This window comes from Danio rerio, chromosome 5 (genome assembly GCF_052040795.2).
Source record: "Danio rerio strain M-AB ecotype USA chromosome 5, GRCz13ab, whole genome shotgun sequence".
Lineage (NCBI taxonomy): Eukaryota > Metazoa > Chordata > Actinopteri > Cypriniformes > Danionidae > Danio > Danio rerio.
The window spans coordinates 29459606-29479522 of NC_141025.1; the positions used below are offsets into that span (position 1 = coordinate 29459606).

Below are 19917 nucleotides of genomic sequence, written 5' to 3' on the forward strand. Positions count from 1 at the left end.
CCCTTCCCATGCACCCTCTGAATCAGTGAATGCTTGTATTAGTGCCGACTGACGTACACACTCTACACATGATTTTAAAAAGGAGCGAAATTGGCAACTTTAGACATTGGGTGTGTGTTTACACAGACAAATACACTTAATAATATGTAAACATGTCAGTCCTGCGTGTTTTATTTTAAACAAATAAGTGAACATAAACAGTTACTAAAGTAATCGAATACTTTCATTAGCCTGTAGATCTGTGCATTTATTCTTGACACCTCTGTTATCAAACAAAACAAAATGGGGGTGTCCGTGAGGTCTTAAAAAGTAGTAAAAGTGGATAAAGCAATTATGAGAAAATTAAGTCCCTTAAAAGATATTACAACGTCTTAATGCAAGGTCTTATTTACAAGGGCTTAAATTCTGTTTAAGCGTTGTCCAGTGTTTGACTCTAAAAAAGCATAAATATATTTATTTTCCTCCTAACATTTACAACGACGTGCTCGATCCATACGATTGGTTAAGGCTGCGGTGCATCTGGCCAAGCTCCTCACTCCAAGTGATGCGTAGTAATTTGCAACAAATGCAGGAAGGTGACGCTTTCCACATGTATCGACACCATAGAGCAAAACAGACTGCAAAATGGGATAATGTGAGTTTGCGTACTCCTGCTTGGAGAAAGACTTGTTTAAACAGTGAATGAAGCTTGTCGCTGAAAACAACCGGGTCATTTATTCTTTCAAGCTTTTTTTCTTCTGAGCTTATATGAGTTCTGTTGCATGGTTGATCTCCATTGATTTATTTAACTACAACTGTTTTTTAACAACTTTTAATTACATTAAAGGTTTGATACTGATTAGAACTTGAAGTGGCGATGAGGTCTTAAAATATTCTGAGAAGATCTTTAAAATGTTTTAAAAAGGTATTGAAATGTCCTTTAGGATTCCTGCATATACCCTGCATATAAATACAGCGAATAAAAAGTGAACAAGATTTTATAACTTGATTTAATTTCTCTATAGGCCATTGATTTTAACAGGCTAAACCTTGTTTTTTATTGTTAATATTTTCTAATGTTTGCTATGTATTCTATCATTCGAAGCTAATTGATGTCCTGTATTTTTACTCAATGTTGACAGGTATGAATGTTATTGACCTTAAAAGTATTTAAATTTTTTAATGCTTTTATTCCAGCCAAACCAAAGGAAATATAAAGTTTTTCCAGATGGACAAAATCTGAATGAGGGTGTATGATTTTCACAGCACTGGGGGTTCATGAGTGTAATCTTAGTGCTGGGCTGCAGCTGAAAGGCCATATGGTGCATAAAACATTTTCCAGAGAGTAAATTAAGTAATGCAAATTTTGTCTTCAACTGAAAATACACAAGCAGTGACACATAACTCAAACGGTTCTAAGTAATGGTTCATATCGACCTGATGTGAAAGTTTAGTTTTTGTGGTTGAAACGATGTTCTTAGAGATATTTCTAGTGCACTTGAAGACAAGCATGCAGCATCAACCACAATTAGCATTCTGAGAGAGCTGATGCATATTACAGAGATGCTTATGTTATGACTGTCTCTTTACAAGTCTCTGATCAAGGTTCACTTCCTGTGACTACATCCTGAAATACTTTTGGGCAAATCTCAGACTTTATTTCAACATCAGCAGCTGGCAGATAATGGACAACCAGAACATTTCCTGTGATTCCTTTTTTACCTGTATCTCAGCAGATGTGCTCGTGTCCAGCACTGTTCTGGGTCTGTGCTGTGTGCTTGGTGTACCCGGTAATCTAGCTGTGCTGGTCCTGCTTGCTCGTCATATAAAAGAAGGAAGCTTCACTCCAAAACTGATGCTGAGTCTGGCTGTCTCGGATTTACTTAGTCTGATTTTTCTGCCGGTGTGGATCTATGCCCTTCTGAACGGCTGGGTTTTTGGCCAAGCTCTGTGTAAGTTGTTTTCCTATGTCGTCTACTGGAGCCTCTACAGTAGTGTGCTTTCTGTTACTTTGTTGAGTGTGCAAAGGTACCTGCAGGTGCTTTATCCACAGCGATGGGCGAAGCTTGGACAGAAGGGCCAAAAAGGGCTGATTTTTGGCATTTGGACTTTAGGTGGAACTTTGGCTTCTTATGCTCTTTACTTCAGAAATGTCAAGTTGAAGAAGGATGGGCTGCTACACTGTTATCAGGATTACACAACTCATCACGAAAAAGTAATTTTCTTGCTTTTTGAGAATCTGGTGATGTTTGTTTTGCCTCTCTGCAGCCTGTTAAGCTTCTACTTTCAACTTCACCGACGGATAAATCAATCAGCTTCTTTCAGAAGACACAGACTGACAAAACTGGCCATCAGAATTGTAGTGACCTTCTTTATTTTCGGAACTCCCTGCATGATCAACAACTTTGTGGATATGGCAGTGTCATGGGAATCAGATATCAGCTATAATGTAACCGGGGCTCTTTTCTTCATCAACAGCTGCGTGAACCCTTTTCTTTATGCCTTCTCGGCCCGAACTCTGCTTTTCAGACTGGACTCAGACCAGCCCAATCAGAATGAAAGTAGCATGACGCAACATAATCATAATTAGTAACAGTTAATGACTAAATGTGCATTTATGACTGTACTGTCTATAAAATTACAGTTTTTTTTTTTTTAGATGTGTGGTTATGTCAGTTTCTTATCTTATCTAAAGCATATGAAACATTTCATCATATCCTGTTTGTTATCTTGACTAGTAAACTCAATGATATATTTTTAAAAATGATTACCATTCTTCGTGTATTTAAGCTCCTCAGTTTGTTCTGTTGTTTATGTTGGATGATGTTTGAACCCATTAAAACTTCTTGTAGAATCTCAATCTATTTGTGTTACCTCTTCATAGTAGACATCCCTAATTGACCCTCAAAGTGAGATATTTTAACAATTTAGTTTCTTTGAGTTTAGTTTCCCCCCTCTCAAGATAGAGCCAGCTTTCCAATTCTTACTTCTGGACCATACAAGGACATTTTTGGACCTTGCTTACCTCACATTCTAGCCAGACAGTTGCCTATTTACCTTTTACTTTGTTTTACTGTACTTAACACCACAACAAAGGTTAAGCTGTCCGGATAAGGCACTCGAGGGAGCTTCACTGCATTTGGGAAATGTGTGTTGGGGAATTCTGGATCTAATTTCACCATTTTCCCTCCTGGGGAAGTCATCACTAGCCCCAATTCTGTCTCAGAAGCTGATGCATCCTACATGCAACATAAATCCTTCCTGCATGTTTTCCTACAAACTAATCTGTTTAGACATCAAAAACCACCAGGCTATTGGCTATTTTATTCGTAAGATGGGACTTTTTTGTTGTTGCGGCATCACAGAGCATTGCACTTTTCCCTATTCGTAGTAGTGCGAGTCTTTTTATATCTATAGTTTTTGACTTCACTCCTCTGACACCTCATTGCTCTGCCCATTTGACTATACTGAGCTCTTTCTTCCCTGGTTAAACTATTGTTTTTAGATTTTGCTATTCTGCCTTGGTCGGTCATTACTTTGGTCCCACTCTATCAGCTCTGTCATCATTAGTCGGGCCTCTGCATGTAAAGTTTCCAAACTGTGCAGAGACTGTATGAAGAGTGGAGCGAGATCACACTAGAGCAGTGTGAGAGACTAGTAATGTTCTGTGGCTGCACTGCAGATGTGCTGAAGTAATTTAGGGCAAGGGCCTGTAAAATTCCTACAGATTTTTGAATCCTATAACCCAGTGGTCCTCAACCACCAGGCTGCGGACCGATACTGGTCTGTGGATCAATTGGTACCAGGCTGCACAAAAAAACAATAATTATTTTCATTTTTTTAAATTATCTGACTCTGACCATACTGTCTCAGTTACATCTCGGTCACTTAAGTGCCTAAATTTAACCCTTAAGCAGCAAAATGAGTAAGAAACGGACATCTTTGGGAAGTTTCTTTGTGAAGGGGAAAAGGCCCAGAGAACGACCCGCCAACTGCCAATGAATGGATCCACAACCCATTTGTCAACAAATTAGTATAATCCATCATGTCTGTGCAAAAAGATCAACTGCTGGAGATTACAAATGACGACAGCCTTTTAGGGGCCATCTGCATATCGCGTCTTTTCTAGAGTTTGCGAAAGTTCGTTATTTCCTATGGAGGTGCGCGGCTTGTGCTCAAAAGTGGCATGACGCACTTGCACCTTCCAGACACACACAGTTAAATGATTCGCACCACGGGTTACTTCACAAAAACTGTCAGATTAGCTTTAGTTTGTATGGCATAAGCAAATTTCAGTAGACTAATTACCTCAGACAAACACAGAACACTCAAACACAACAGTGAATTGTATTTTTTTCCATAAATAAAACTTGTATCAAAGTGACAGCAATGTGTCAGCTTTGTCATCCTCTGAGAAAACAGTTAATTGTCGCCTAGCAACTTACAACATACGAAATATCCCCAACTTCTGTGTCTCGCGTCTTTAAACAAAAAATATAAAAAAATATTCGAAAAGATTCACACAGCTTCTCCTACCACAGCAAATTCAGTTTTTACTGTTGATATTTGGTGCCAGTTAATCAGGAAGTGACAATTTTTTTTTTCGTTGGATGGAAACACTGCTTTATTCACACATCTTTTATGCGATAATCAAGTTTTGCATATAAAGTTAATTAGCATTTTTGGATGGAAACATAGCTAATTACACATAACATTTCCAAAAATAAAGGGCTTTTTGATAAACCGTTTTTGGTTATTTTGTAGAACACAGTTATAAACTTAAATCCCTTTTAATTTTAAAACAAAGATTGCATTATTTAAAAAAATAAATCAATAAAAATAAATCAAGGGTTTACAAATGCAATAAATAAAGTGGTTAATTGGATTTACTGAACATCGTTAAGGTATGTTGTTGCAAACTATTTAAATGAGATGAATTCATACAAATTAAATTAGTGATTCATTCATTCATACATTTTTGTTCCGGGTTAGTCCCTTTATTAATCCAGGGTCGCCACAGCACAATGAACCCCCAACTTATCCAGCTTATGTTTTACACAGCGGATGCCCTTCCAGCTTCAAACCATGACTGGGAAACACCCACACACTCACCTAAAGTGCATGTCTTTGGACCTGTGGGGAACGGGAGAACCCGGAAGAAATCTACGCCAACATAAGGAGAACATGCAAACTCCGCATAGAAATGCCAACTGACTCAGCCGAGCCTCGAACCAATGACATTCTTGCTGTAAGGCCATTGTGATACCCACTGCGCAACTGTGATGCCTCTCCGCTTCCGTGATCTGTTTCGTATTGTCCTCTAAACGAATTGTAATTGAATCTAACAACGACTCGAAACTTGAGACTTTCTTGTCCAGTAACAACTTGTGCTAGGCCGGACTGTCACCTGCGAAGCCTCCATCTTTGTTACTTTGATTAGCTGTCGATTATTGCCTCATCTAGTGTTGGTTTCTTGTTGGGATAAAGCGGGACCTGTTCCTGACATTTTTAGGGGTTAAGTACTGAAGAATAAAATAAAAAAGCCACGTAATTCAAAGTGAAAATAATAAAAATAGCACGATGCTTGCGGGAGCTCAGTGAAAATGTGCCACCTAGGTCGAAAGCATCACGAGACTCCGCAACTGTGATGCCTAATTTAAGTGAAGTTTCACTTTATTTGTTTGTTTAAATTCAGCCCATATAAATTGTTTGCAACTACTTACCTTAAGTAAAAAAATTGTAAATCCAATTAATCATTTTTCAGTGTGGTTCTCTAATTTTGATCTTTTTGTTAAATAGATTATTGCAATTAGAGTTACAGTGGAGACTCTTAGGATTAAAAACATTTCCATAATTACAGTAGCTTTATATCATTACTATTACTATTATTATTATTATATCATCATTCCGAGTAGCAAAGGGTAAACAAGCAATATTGAGGCACTGTAATACATTATTTATTGCAATGTACATGTACCTTTAAATCTAGAGCAATCATGTAATTTTCTGCACCGGTGAAAGTGAAGTGGTTAGCCGCCACCTTCAAAATTTCCTCTCTGGCACATTTATGTACAAAATCATTTGAGGTAATAAATAAGTCAGTACTGGTACAGGGAAGGTGATGAACATTCCTGGTTTGAATGGCTGCTGGCTCTGGCTCTCTGTGTGCTAGAGGGAGCTATCAGATCACAGCATCTTCCCTCTGGGAGGATCTATTAGCATGATGGATAGACTCTACATGTACAATGGAGCAAACGCAACAGGAGAAACGATCTGCGTAAATATTTTTTAACACTGCCTTGACCTCAGAACAGAACCTATTCAGGGTTTACATTTAACTTTTTACCATTTTGTCTAGTGTTGGGTTTTTGTGTGCTGTCTAAGAATAAGACTGAGACTGCCTTTGTTGGTTTATTTAGATTTATTCATGAATGTTGTCAATCTGATGGACTGAGCTACTTCTGAAAAGCCGGTTATACAAGATATGAACATACAGTAAATAGTAATGCATCATTTAAATGAGGGGAAATGCATAGTTACTTCTCAGTAGGAACTACTGCATAGTTATAATTCTGTTATGATCATATTAATCATACACACAAAACATACCAGCTTGTATGTACAGTAGATGGATGGATGGATGGATGGATGGATGGATGGATGGATGGATGGATGGATGGATGGATGGATGGATGGATGGATACTAGGGTTGCACGGTTTACCGGTACAATGGTAGTACCGGGATACGATGGCTCCGAAATACTGACGGTGCTACTGTACTGTAGTTTGCAAATGGTAGTATCGTCATTAATGGTTTATCTACAACAGATGTTGTTGCGTGTTGAAAAGTTTGTGCAACAATAAACTGTTTTATTTTAATAGTCTGTAGAGCTGTTTAAGGTTGCAAAACTGTGTAGAATTTGCACCTTTTATTGTAGCCTATTGCACGTTTTCTAATGCTTCTGTTCGCACATCTGAATTGGTTCATTTCTGTTCCTGTTAATATGATTTAGTAGCTACAACAACCATGACAATCTCTTTAAAAAAAACTACTCACAAAGTGACATTTTGAATTACTTTGGATTGTTACCTGATAAGACTAAAATAAAAAAGTAGATGAAAAACCCAAAATAGCTACATTAGCTATGTTTCCTTACAAAAAAGTAAATTAACTTTATGCGCAAAACTGGGTTATTGCCTAAAACAGTGGTCACCAAACTTGTTCCTGGAGGGCCGGTGACCTGCAGATTTTAGCTCCAACCCTAATTAAACACACCTGAACAAGCTAATCAAGGTCTTACTATGTATACTTGAAACATCCAGGCAGGTGAGTTGAGGCAAGATGGAGCAGGGACTTTATTCGCAAGATGTGAGAATAAAGCAGCGTTTCCATCCAATGAGTCAAAGAAAACAAAATCACTTCCTGATTATTTGGCTCCAAATATCAACAGTGAAAACGGAATTAGCTGGGGTGAGCTGCGTGAATCTTTTCTTCATTTAATAAATGACTTGCGCCTCAGAAGGCAATCCTGACATGCAGTAAGAGTGCGGTGGACACTCAGACACTCTTGATTCTGGAGGTCATTAATAATATAATAACACTAATACTGAAATGGTTAGAGCATTTTAGAATGACCAAAGCAACATATGTTTTACAGTGTGCTCAGCCTGCCCGTTTGTCCATCCGCACACATTTTTATCATCACATGATCTCATATAACAAAATCACATGACCTTTTTTAATGCATACTGGAATTTGTGTTTCCATCATAGTTCATGCCCATCTTTTCTTATTGAATAAAAAGTTTATCCCACTCAGTTATACGCATGTTTTTTATGCGCATTTTCAAAATGTATGCGCATCTCGTCGTTTCCATCAACCATTTTTATGCGCATATACAAAATTCGCATAAAAATAAGTGGATGATGTGTAGCTATTAAAACATTTTTGACCACTTCAGATAGCCTAATTTTGTTGGAAAAATGCTCTTTTGTAACTAGTTTCATTCGGTATAATTTGTATCTTTATTTTAATGTATTTTTGTTGGTCAGTTATCTATAAAATAAACAAAAAGAATGAATACATTTTATGTGAAGTGAGGTGCAAACAATACTTTTTGGCATTAAGGGAATTATGAATTTAATTAAAGTAAGGCTATTATAACATAAAAATATGGTATTTCTGACAATTTTCTTTATAATTTGAGTTATGAATTACAGTATTGCAATACTATTTATTATCATGATACTTTAGCTGGTATAGTATTGTAACATTAACTAATGGTATCGCGACAACCCTAATACATGCATGCATGCATACATACATACATACATACATACATACATACATACATACATAAATAAAATACTATTGTTCTACAGGGTGTGTGGGTGAATACACATTTAGCTGTTTACCAGGGGAAGTGGTTAAATGAGTATCAACCTAAACATGCAAACAGTTCTGATGTATAAGGATATGTGGCAACTCAGCTTATAAGCATGCGTTCACTTCAATGCATTAAAAAGGTGTTAAAAAACTGTGCACCATATGCCAAAAGATGTGCATCTGATGCCAAAATGAACAGAACATTCATGCACAGCAGGTAAGTGTGAACAACTGTGGTCAATGTTTACTTCCTATTACTGCTTCCTCAGTTACAAGAACCTAAAACTTCAATTCAAATCAGCAATTGTAAGGTAACCATGCAGAACCAGAGCATTTTCAACAGTTCTTCGTTTGCTCATTCCTCAGTGGTGTCCAGTACTGTTCTGGGTCTGTGCTGTGTGCTTGGTGTACCCGGTAATCTAGCGGTGCTGGTCCTGCTTGCTCGTCATATAAAAGAAGGAAGCTTCACTCCAAAACTGATGCTGAGTCTGGCTGTCTCTGATTTACTTAGTCTGATTTTTCTGCCGCTGTGGATCTATGCCCTTCTGAACGGCTGGGTTTTTGGCCAAGCACTGTGTAAGTTGTTTTCCTATGTCGTCTACTGGAGCCTCTACAGTAGTGTGCTTTCTGTTACTTTGTTGAGTGTGCAAAGGTACCTGCAGGTGCTTTATCCACAGCGATGGGCGAAGCTTGGACAGAAGGGCCAAAAAGGGCTGATTTTTGGCATTTGGACTTTAGGTGGAACTTTGGCTTCTTATGCTCTTTACTTCAGAAATGTCAAGGTGAAGAAGGATGGGCTGCTACACTGTTATCAGGATTACACAACTCATCACGAAAAAGTAATTGTCTTGCTTTTTGAGAATCTGGTTATGTTTGTTGCGCCTCTCTGCAGCCTGTTAAGCTTCTACTTTCAACTTCACCGACGGATAAATCAATCAGCTTCTTTCAGAAGACACAGACTGACAAAACTGGCCATCAGAATCATAGTGACCTTCTTCCTATTTGGCACTCCCTGTATGATCAACAATTTTATTGCAATCAAAGTGTCATGGGAATCAGAAGTCAGTAACAATATAACCGGGGCTCTTTTCTTCATCAACAGCTGCGTGAACCCTTTTCTTTATGCCTTCTCGGCCCGAACTCTGCAATGCAGAGGCAGACTGGATTCAGTCCAGCCACAGCACATTCACGATGAAAGACAATAAAACATTACACAACACAACACAATAATATATCTAGTTGGACTTCACTAAATGTGCATTTAACAGAATTATATCTATTTTATTTATCTAAAGACATTTCATCATATCCTTTGTATTATTCTTCAACTAGTCACCTGGGTATAGGTCCTTATTTCAAAAACATTACAAATAACATTGTGGAAGCAAACCAATAATATATTGTGATATTTGTCTCAGCTTTGTCTTCGTAGGTAAACGTTGTAGAATGTACATTTTAGTAGTCTTTCTTTAGAAATATTAACAAAAATGGTAATGATGAGGCAGGAGATATTTCTCACTCGCTTTGTTTTAAAGAAAGATTAAGTAAATTGAACAATGAACACAGTATAATTACAGTTTAACTCCTCAACAAACAAGATGGACACCACCAAATAGTTACTGTTGTAATAATACTACTAAAAAGGAATAAATTTAATATCTGGCTGTTTGTTGACTCCTGTTTTTTTTGGCATTAGCTTTTCTTGTTTCTAGTGCGCTTGTCTTAATCTGTGGGAGCCAAAATCTGGCATTGATTTTGATTAAAATCTGTCTGTTCAGTAAAGCAGCCTGCTGTTTGTGTTATTTAAATTGTGTTTGTTCATGAACTCGTTCATTTTACATTAGTCATTTAATTAACTATATATTATGACAGTTACACTAAGAGGTATAAAAAGAAAAGCAAGGCAAGCTTATTTAAATAGCACATTTCATACACAATGATAATTCAAAGTGCTTTACATAAACAAGAATAAAAGAAGCAAGAAATTAAAAATGATTAAAAGATAAAAACAGATTAAAATATGTTAAAACAGGTAATAAAAAAGAAAAAGAAAGACATAATAGTGTGCTCTGTCGGATTTAGCATATGCAGTGCTCTTTCAGTAAAGGCACAGCTAAACAGATGTGTTTTCACTCTTGATTTGAATGTACCTAATGTTGGAGCACATCTGATCCTTTCTGGAAGCTGATAACTGCACGGGGGTGTGGCGGATTCACCCTACTTTGACTGAACACTTGGAATTTCTTACTTACTTGTAAAGTACAGTAAACTAAGAACTTTACTAATCACTGTAATGATCAGCCTTAATATAAAATCAGTTATTCAGAGTAAAATAAACCAGGCTTGCAAAGATTATCCCAGTAAAATGTTTTCTCAAATTGTAGATTATATTAGTAGTTTTTTGTTGGTCTTACAATTGTGTGTGAAGTTTACAGTCAATATTATTCAGCAACACAATGTGTAATAAATTAAAAACATGCTTACCACAGGTGTAAAACTCAGGTTCTGAAGGGCCCCAGCTCTTCACAGTTAAGTTCCAACCCTAATCAAACAACCCTGATCAAACTAATTGAGTGCTTTAGGCGTGTTTAATACCTACAGATAGGTGTGTTGAAGCAGGGCTGGAACTAAACTCTGCAGGACTGCTGCCCTCTAGGAGTAGGTTATAAGCACACAGACTTTTAATTTTCAGCCAGCCAGTCCGATGGCTTCCAGTGAACTGTCTTTCCATTACAAAATAGCCAAGTTTAAGATCTGTTTTCTTAAAAAAAAAAAAAGTGATCTTTACTGCCTAATAGATATTTGATATAAAGTAGGTCTTAGACCAGATAAGTAGCACTGCATTACGTTCCATTTTCCCCTGCCATCTCTTTATAATATGAAAGTTTATTTTACCCTGTATTTTAAATTGAGTTTCTGCGGTAGCCTGCTTGTACTGACGGTGCTAGCAGTTACACGGTCTATCTCGTTTTATTCTTGAAAAACTAAATGAATGCTTAAGTTTATTTAACTGATTGTATTTTAATTACATTACGATGTCGATACTGTAAAAGGAACCTCACAAAATTTAAAATAGTCACAGAAAGCTTTCACCGGAAGTTTGCCTTTGGCTGAAAAACAGCTGTGGATATACCGCATTTAGTTTGACACCCCTTGAGTTCAGGATTCTCCTGTTTCTGAAACTATTTTGCTAAATGTGCGTAAGTTCCTTGTAGTTTTTAAAGAACTAAACCTTTTAATTAAATATAGTGTACTCAGTGGTTTGTTCTTTCTGTCTACTTAAAAGCTGACGTTAAAGAACAAGCTGAGCCAGTTTCTATATAGTACTATTACCACTTTCTGGAGCATTCAAAATGAGGGATTGGGTGGGGGGTCATGTTTTGACTAATGGACCAAATGTCTTCTACAGTAAACCTGACATTATGACTTTGTGGGGACAGGCCAATGGTCCTCACGAGGGAAATCAAAGTTAACATGTTTATCTGGAAATGTAGTAATGCAAAAGGTTTCTGGTTATTATTAGTGGATAGGAAATATTTTAAGATCAGGAGGGCCTAAAACGTCAGCAGAAACTTAGCTGCTTGTCTCTGTGTGCTTATTTATGTTGTTTTTAAGGACACACTTTTGTATAACGTAATGCGTACCTATATTACAATGTTGAGGTGGATTATGATGATATTTGTGTCCTCGTAATTTAAAACTGTTTAAAATAATTAACGTGTTTTTGTCACAGGTTTTATGTGAGTGTTGGGTTTAGGGAGCATGAGTCGAGAAAGGCCACAATAAGCCGTTTTTACAGTATAAAATGCATTACGCATATGGTGAGTCCTCATAAATCACAAAATGTGCGTGCGTGTGTGTAAGAGAGAGAGACGGAGGGAGAGCAAGCGAGCGCACAACAGAGCAAGTGCACGAGCGCATTCTGGCGTGCTGGCAGCTCACCGTCCACAATGCTCTGTTAACTCAAACTCTCTTCACCAGAGATCAAAAACTTACTTCTCGTAGTGAATACAGTCGGATGTGGCGTTCCTAAACATGAGGAACAAACGGAGCATCTGACACAGACCCTGAGCAGCAGTTTGATTCGGGGAGTAGAGTGAAGCCGATCGTATCTCCACTCTGCGGATGATTTGTTTGCGTTGTGCTTTTCTTTCCTTCATTGCAGATGTGGCGAGTGGAATGAGCTGTTTTCTCACATCGGTCTTGTCACTGCAGCATGGGAACTGCCGTGTCCAAAAAGAAGAATTTAAGGAATGATGCGATTTCTTCTGTTGCCGCAAAAGTTAGGTGAGTCTCTGCAGCAACACAAGCGCGCGAACACCGCGTCTCATGGAGGGACCGTGGTGGATCTTGATGCTCAAAATGAACACATCCCAGCATACCTCATATCACTACACGTCTCATTTTTGTTGACGACTGTAAAACAGATACTAATCTGTCAGAAATGCCTCAATGACAGCGTCTGGGGCTGTAATCGTTTTGACAACACTGTGCTTGCTTGTAAGTTTGTAGCTAAACATTAGAGTATGGCAAAAAATACTTTGAAGAACTTTTAAAGGGAAGTAATTTGTTTGGCCTTTGTCGTGACAGTGTATTTGCGCAAGCCCCTCTCACAAACAAACCGAAGTGTATTCAGGTAGGCTTATCATCGTTGGTCCGCGACAAGGGTGACAGTGTTTATGTTACTAGTATTGTTGTAAATTGTAATAATTAACACGATTATGGGGGTTGTTGATTTTGTAATGCTGATGTTTGTATTCATATATGTTGTCTATTGTAATTTACGCTCTCTTGGGGGTAAATAATAGTTATTAAAACTATAGTAATAGATTTCCGTAATAAATTATTTTTATAGGCATTGAATGTTTGTTTTGTGCTGTTGCCTCAACGGTCGTTTCAAATATTTATAAGGCTGCTGTTCAATGACAGACACGACAGCCACTACGTCACCGTCAGTCACAGCTGCTACTTTTCACAGTCGTCATTAGATTTAGAGACTGTTTGACTGTTGTATGTTTTTATTTAGCTAATATTTTGGTTAATCGAGTTTTGTAAAGTAACTGGACCCTTGGCTTAGCAATAACTTAATTATATCTTTAAGAAGATTCCTCAGTCTATCAGGTAGTCACACGTTCATCTTACTAACTTTAACAACCTGTTGTATTCACCATGACATCACTTTTTGATGACACATATTTTTGACACTTTTTCTGCATCGCCAAACTTCTGAGTGGACCATGCCACTTTATCAGCACATGACAGTGTGATCACACTGTATTCATCCATCCACCTACAATAAATCATCTGTTCAGCTGGGTCACTGCTGTTTGCAATTTATGCCTTGAACAGAGAGTTTCTGGCCAGGAGGAAAGCATGATCATTTCCAGTGAATGTCCTCCCAGTCTCTGTTGTTTTGCAACTTAGTTTGTTAATTATTATTATAATTATTATTATTTTGCTGGACATTGTCGTGTATTTTCAGACAGTTTGGATTCAGACTGTTTGTATCAGGGGAGTTGCGGATGGCTATACTTAATTATTCCTTCACTTTATTATTACTGCAAATTTACAAAGTTACATTATGGGAGAAGAACAGATAATACTGGGTCAGGATAGAGTGTAATACCTTATCTGTTATGCATAATATTAGATTAAGAATGCACTTGACAGGTTTGGTTTAAGCAAACTATGGTGTGATTATTCTGTTAGTGCAGTTCAGTTGGTCATGTGTAAACGGTGCCATTCAAACTTTTTTGAATGCATCAACAAATGGATCATCAATAGGTCTCAGTTTGCTTGTATCTAGTGAATTAAGACTGCTGAAAAATTATGTATTGTTTCACTTCTAAACAAACTGTGGTTCAGATTTTTTGAAATATGAATGCGATCTAGACCAAAGAAGATGTGACAATAAAATGGTGCAGAGTGCAGAAACATGCTAAGTTCTCTTTTTTTGCAGTCATAGTGCTGATATATATATTTTTTTTTTGCAGCAAACCTTACTTCAAGTGTTTGATTAGGTTTTGATTTCTTAACACAATTCATAAGTCTTTCACAGGTTTTTCCACTGATAAATATACCAGTAGATGTGCACATACAGTAACATGTTTAGATCAGCAAAGCACTAGGATTATAGATAGATAGATAGATAGATAGATAGATAGATAGATAGATAGATAGATAGATAGATAGATAGATAGATAGATAGATAGATAGATAGATAAACCGATAGATAGATAGATAGATAGATAGATAGATAGATAGATAGATAGATAGATAGATAGATAGATAGATAGATAGATAGATAGATAGATAGATAGATAGATAGATAGATAGATAGATAGATAAACAGACAGACAGACAGATGTTGTGAAAACCTTACGTCTGGCATGACACAGACATTCTAGAATAAAATGATTACAGCACACTATATAAATTACTTAGAATGTTCTACATTGTTCAGCCCTTTCTAATGTGAACCATGCTGAAATGATAGCTCAGTGCCTATTTGAGCTATATAGCAAGTTCTATAAGCGTCCTGATTCTCTCACATGCTGATATATAAATGTCTAATTAGTGTTCGAGACCACCCACAGTTGTAATGGAGGGAGGCCCAGATTATATGAAACTCATATGTTTATATGTCTGAGAAGAGGCTTAGGGTCAGGTAGGGACACATGCTGTTTTTACTGCAGAGGAGTCATTTTCAGAAGATTTTTTTTGAGTTATTGGGTATGGAAACTAGTAAATAAAAAATATCCTACAGTATTTATCAAATATCTTATTTTGTCATGTTATTGTGGTCAAGCTTTTATAGCATCATCACATTTTATTTAACTGCTCTCTCAACAGCCTTCTTTGTAAATGCATTTTACTTAAAAAAAAGTTTGGGATATCTGCATTTACATGTGCATTAACATTCTTTGACACCCTAATATTTGACTTGAATACAAAGTTGCCCCATCATTTGCAGCTACAACAGCGTTAACTCTTCTGCGAGGACTTTCCTCAAGGTTTAGGACCATAGGAAGTCAGGCACTGATGTTAGACAAGAAGACCTGGCTCTATGTTTCTGCTCTAATTCATCCCAAAGGTGTTTTATTGGGTTGAGGTCAGAACTCTGCACAGGTCAGTTATGTTTTTCCACACCAGATTTAGTCAACCCTGTCTTCACAGACCTTGTTTTGTGCACTGGTTCACAGCAAAGTTTGAACAGGAACAGGCCATCCCCAAACTGTTCTCATAAAGTTTGGAGCATAACATTGTCCAAAATAAATTATTATGCTGAAGCATTAAGTGTTCCATTTACTGGAACTAAAGGGCCAATCCACCCTTGAAAAACAACCATATGCTATAAAACTTTACATTTAGCACAATGCAGTTGGTCAAGTTCTATTCTCCTGGCAACTGCCAAACCCGGACTCCTCCATCAGGTTTCCAGACTGAGAAGCATGATTGCTCTCTCCAGAGAAAACCTCTCTACTACTCTAGAGATCAGTGGACATTGTGCTTTACACCACTGCATTAAACGCTTTGCATTGTACTTGATGATGCACCTTCTCTGCCACAGAAACCAATTCACACTGTTTTTGAGCTAATCAGAAAGTCACATGAAGTTTGAAGGTCTCTAGCTGTTGACTCTGCAGAAAGTTGATGATGTCTGTGCACCTCAGCATGCGCTGACCCTGTTTTGATTTTTACATGGCCTAACTCTTTGTGGCTGAGTTGCTGTTCTCAGTTGTTTCCCCTTTGTTTTAATACTACTAACAGTTGACTGTGGAATATTTAGTCGTGAGGAAATTTCACAATTGAACAATCCATCATAGTACCATGCTTGACTTGAATTCCCTGAAAGCAAACCGTTCTTTCACAAATGTTTGCCGAAGCAGGTGCTTAGGTGCCCAGGTGCTTGATTTTATGAAAGTGGATTAGAACAGCTGAATTGAATGTTTTGGAGAGGTGTTTCAAAACGTTTGACAATATATTGTATGTTTCAGTGCGTTTATGAAATAAGTTAAAATTCTTAATTGTCTGATAAACTTTCTGTTGGGAATAGTCGGCCCATCTCTTTTTTTAGTATTGGCCTCTAGAAAGCCTCTAAAATTGAAATACTACAACATAACCATGTAAAGGTCAGACCTATAGAATGATAGCTACTATTACAATAAACTTAGTTTATTCATCTTTACTAACACTGAGCTTTTTGATGAAGGCTGTGCACAGATGTTGAGGCTATGTTAAGACCAAAATTCGTAAAAGTTTGGCAAACGCCCCTCACATCTTGCTTGTTAGTCATGCCATCTGGAATTACACGCTATCCTTTTCTCTTTAATAATGAAATTATAAATCCTCCCTTTTCTATTTTGCTGCCTGAGCAGGTCGAGTTGCTCACCAAAGCTTTCCGAATGACCTCTTTTTGCAGCTTAGTTCCAATAAATGGCCTTTTTGTACTGCAGGGAGATCTTTTCAGTTTTGAAAGGTCTGGAAAAATTGTAATGGATCAGCTGGGACATTGTGGTCGAATGCCATTCGGAACTGGAACGTTTGCTAGTGCGACTAATTTAGAGACCTACTCATTAGGTGTTAATGAATTTCTAATGAGGAGATTTTAAAAGCTGAATGCCAATGGCAGATGTTGAGCACTTTCAGAGAAGAATATGACTCAGTGTTTAGTTCACACTGCAAGCTTATATAAATCTAGCTGTCAATGACAAAAACTCTTCACTGGCAATGAGGACAGTGTGCGGTTTGAATGGTACACTAAGAAATCAAATCAGCAGCAAAGAGAACACAAAGTCTGAGTTCAGTGCGAGCGAGGAGGAGGAGGACGAGAAAATATACAAGAGAAAGGGGTCATGTCACACATGGATGTTCTGTTTAATGCTCGCCGAGGCACTCAAGAACAAATTGTACTTGCTTTTTACTAAATTAGTGTAGTAAACCAAACGGTCTGCTGAAGTCAGAGTCACCCAGGGCAAAAGCACTCATTTCTGGCTCTGATTGAGCATGAACATACGCATGAAAACAGCAGCGCCTGAACAGCCCCAGGGTGTGCTGTCTCTCCTTTACCCATTCTGCCTTCTTGCACTTATATCTTTTCAGTCTATATGCCAGTGTATTTTTGTGTCCACATTGGCCAGTTATTGTTTTTTACATCTGCTGGTATCTTCATGTTGTTCATCTGAGTCACTAGTTATCCGCCTCTTCTCCTGGAGCACCAGAGGGCTTCTGTCCAGCAGTCTTGGTTAAAGCATCTGCTTTAGTTAATGCGGTTAAAATGCTTCCCTCTCAGTTCTCCTGCTTTCTACCCCCCTCCCCCTTTTATCACATGGCAGAAAACATGAGAGATGCTCCCAGATGTGCACACCACTATACCCTCACACATACTGACTTGAGACGAAGGCTAATGTGCATGTGAGAGATAAAGGGGAAATATGTTTGCGAGTGATTTGGGTCTCATTGCCTACAGTGATGCTCATTATTTATTATTCAGATTTTAATTTTCTTGAACTGAGCAGCTTTGCTATTTTTAATCCGAGGCTGTGATTTCAAGATTTAAAAAAGAACGGTGAACTATCCTCACATTAAGAAAAGGTAATTGCTCGTGCCTTGCTCTTGGCCATAAGACATTAATGCAGAACAAGTGGATTTCAAAAAAGTACAAATCAATCACCTAGAGTGGACAAGCGCAGGCAGTTTTAAGGTTCAGTGATTCATTAGTGAAGGTATGGGGTGAGGTATCACGTTCCCTGCCTCACGCCTTGCATTTTTAACAAAGGTTAGATTAGAGAACAGCCAATGGGGCCAGTCCTGGGGGCATATTCACTGTCAGGGATCTTCAGCTGCGAGGAGCACAGTTGTCTGACACTTTGAATTGAGTCATTGCCAATGGAAAAATCCGATAAATAAATAAGCGGTGCGTGAATGTGTATCAGTGACTATTAAGATAAATGAAGACATGAGAAATGCTACCCTTTCCATTTCTGTCTTCAGGATCATCAATACATTTTTAACACCTAGATGTGATGTTGAAAATTAGATTTATGCTAAATCATAAAAAGTATTTTCTTTTCCACAACTTATTATTGTATATGTACATTTACATATCGATATTAACTATTGCCCAATGCAGGGCTTGACGTTAACCTTTTTGCTTTGTTGTGCTGGTGCTCCTAAATTTAGGCGCATTAGCAAAAATGTAGTCGCACACACTACAAATTATGTGCACCGTTACTACAAGTTTTATATTAATAGATTTATTGCATTTAAAAAAAATCTGCATGCACTGCTTGATGTGAATGAGATTCATTATGTTAAGGATAGTTTTTTCACAGGTGGTGTCTGATCTTGTGCAGATGATAATGGCATATAACTTATTATTTGCTACGTCATCTTAATAGCAATAACGGTCTTTTCATGATCTACAATATTCATTTATTCTTAGTGAATGCAGGCCCTTTTGCGAGGGTGTATGCGCTGCTGTTGCAGGACTGACAACATTTTGATTATTAAATTAAAGATTAAATAGAACACCTCGTGCTTAAATGTGTGGCAAACCCTGTTACCTGGAAACTCAGTCCCTCAGACCTTAGGGTGAATGGCTTTAGTCATTTTCCTAGCGGACTTTAACCCACTGGAAGTCGTTATCTACTCTTCGAAAAGTGTAAATAGATTAACATTCATCATACGATCACTAATAAGATGTGGCAAACAAATAAATAAACAATAGTAAGGAATTGTGGTCAAAAAACTGAGTTATATCCAAACACACGTGCTATGCCTCAAATGGTCCAAAACCTGACGGGTGGACTATTCTCAGCTTGTTTTTTTAAAACAAATATAAATATGCATATAATAAATACTACTACTAATCATAATAATAACATTTTACCAATGCAAATTGTCATGAATAAACTGAAAAAGCCTCCCGAGATAAAGAAGGCACGGAGGCAGTGGTTTATATATTAATGTAGAAAATAATCTTTGTAATATTTCAATCCTTTAATTCTGTTTTCATTCACAAAGATAGTTGTATATTGCTGCACATCCTGTGTGTATTAAGCAATGTGTACGTGTTTAAGGCACATAACTAACATACTCTGCGCTGGACTTTAGACCTGCTTTCAGCTGGTTTTTAGATGTAAAGTAAATACGTGCATGCAGTGAAAACTGGTCGCACTGCAACAATTTTATGCACTGGCACAAATACTCCCCAAATATGTTTTGAGGTCGCATATAATTTCGGGCCCATATGCGACCAAAACGGTTGCAATTTCGAGCACTGCAATAGGGCCTTGGATGACTATAGTCTGTCCTGAACAGTCAGGACTGTTTTGACTTTTGGGACTACTGGGATTTTGGACCCCAGTGAGACATTAGAAGTTGGGTCTCCATTAGGTCCCAAGTGACCCCATTGGCTTATAATGGGTACTCTTTTTGGCAACTAATTTCAATTCAATTTCACATTAATATTTTGTATATGCAATTTCAACTATAATGATGATTTATTATCTATTTGTACGCTTAACAGATAAGATCCAAATGTCCTAAGA

General features: G+C 37.5%; 3 protein-coding genes across 15 annotated transcripts in view; all 3 read left to right on the forward strand.

The window, feature by feature from the left end:
• The window catches only part of nsmfb (NMDA receptor synaptonuclear signaling and neuronal migration factor b), a 100877-nt gene that overhangs the window by 33122 nt on the left and 47838 nt on the right, over positions 1-19917 (forward strand). For 7 of the 13 annotated variants that reach the window (XM_087252774.1, XM_087252773.1, XM_087252777.1 and 4 more), the window contains one exon: positions 12531-12652. The exons of 4 other annotated variants lie outside the window; for them this stretch is intronic. In XM_087252774.1, the coding sequence (XP_087108900.1) occupies positions 12582-12652 (71 nt within the window). In that variant the 5' untranslated portion in view covers positions 12531-12581. 13 annotated transcript variants of the gene reach the window in all.
• Positions 1574-2839, forward strand: LOC100334739 (leukotriene B4 receptor 1-like). The gene has a single exon (XM_087253547.1). The coding sequence runs from the start codon at positions 1664-1666 to the stop codon at positions 2567-2569; it is 906 nt and encodes a 301-aa protein (XP_087109673.1). The 5' UTR covers positions 1574-1663; the 3' UTR covers positions 2570-2839.
• LOC108190082 (leukotriene B4 receptor 1) lies at positions 8620-10147 on the forward strand. The gene has a single exon (XM_087253548.1). It carries the CDS (start codon positions 8683-8685, stop codon positions 9568-9570), a length of 888 nt encoding a protein of 295 aa, XP_087109674.1. The 5' UTR covers positions 8620-8682; the 3' UTR covers positions 9571-10147.

Excerpts from the sequence above, each read along its gene's own strand:
- LOC100334739 (XM_087253547.1), top strand. The coding sequence starts at position 1,664 with ATGGACAACCAGAACATTTCCTGTGATTCCTTTTTTACCTGTATCTCA.
- LOC108190082 (XM_087253548.1), top strand. The coding sequence starts at position 8,683 with ATGCAGAACCAGAGCATTTTCAACAGTTCTTCGTTTGCTCATTCCTCA.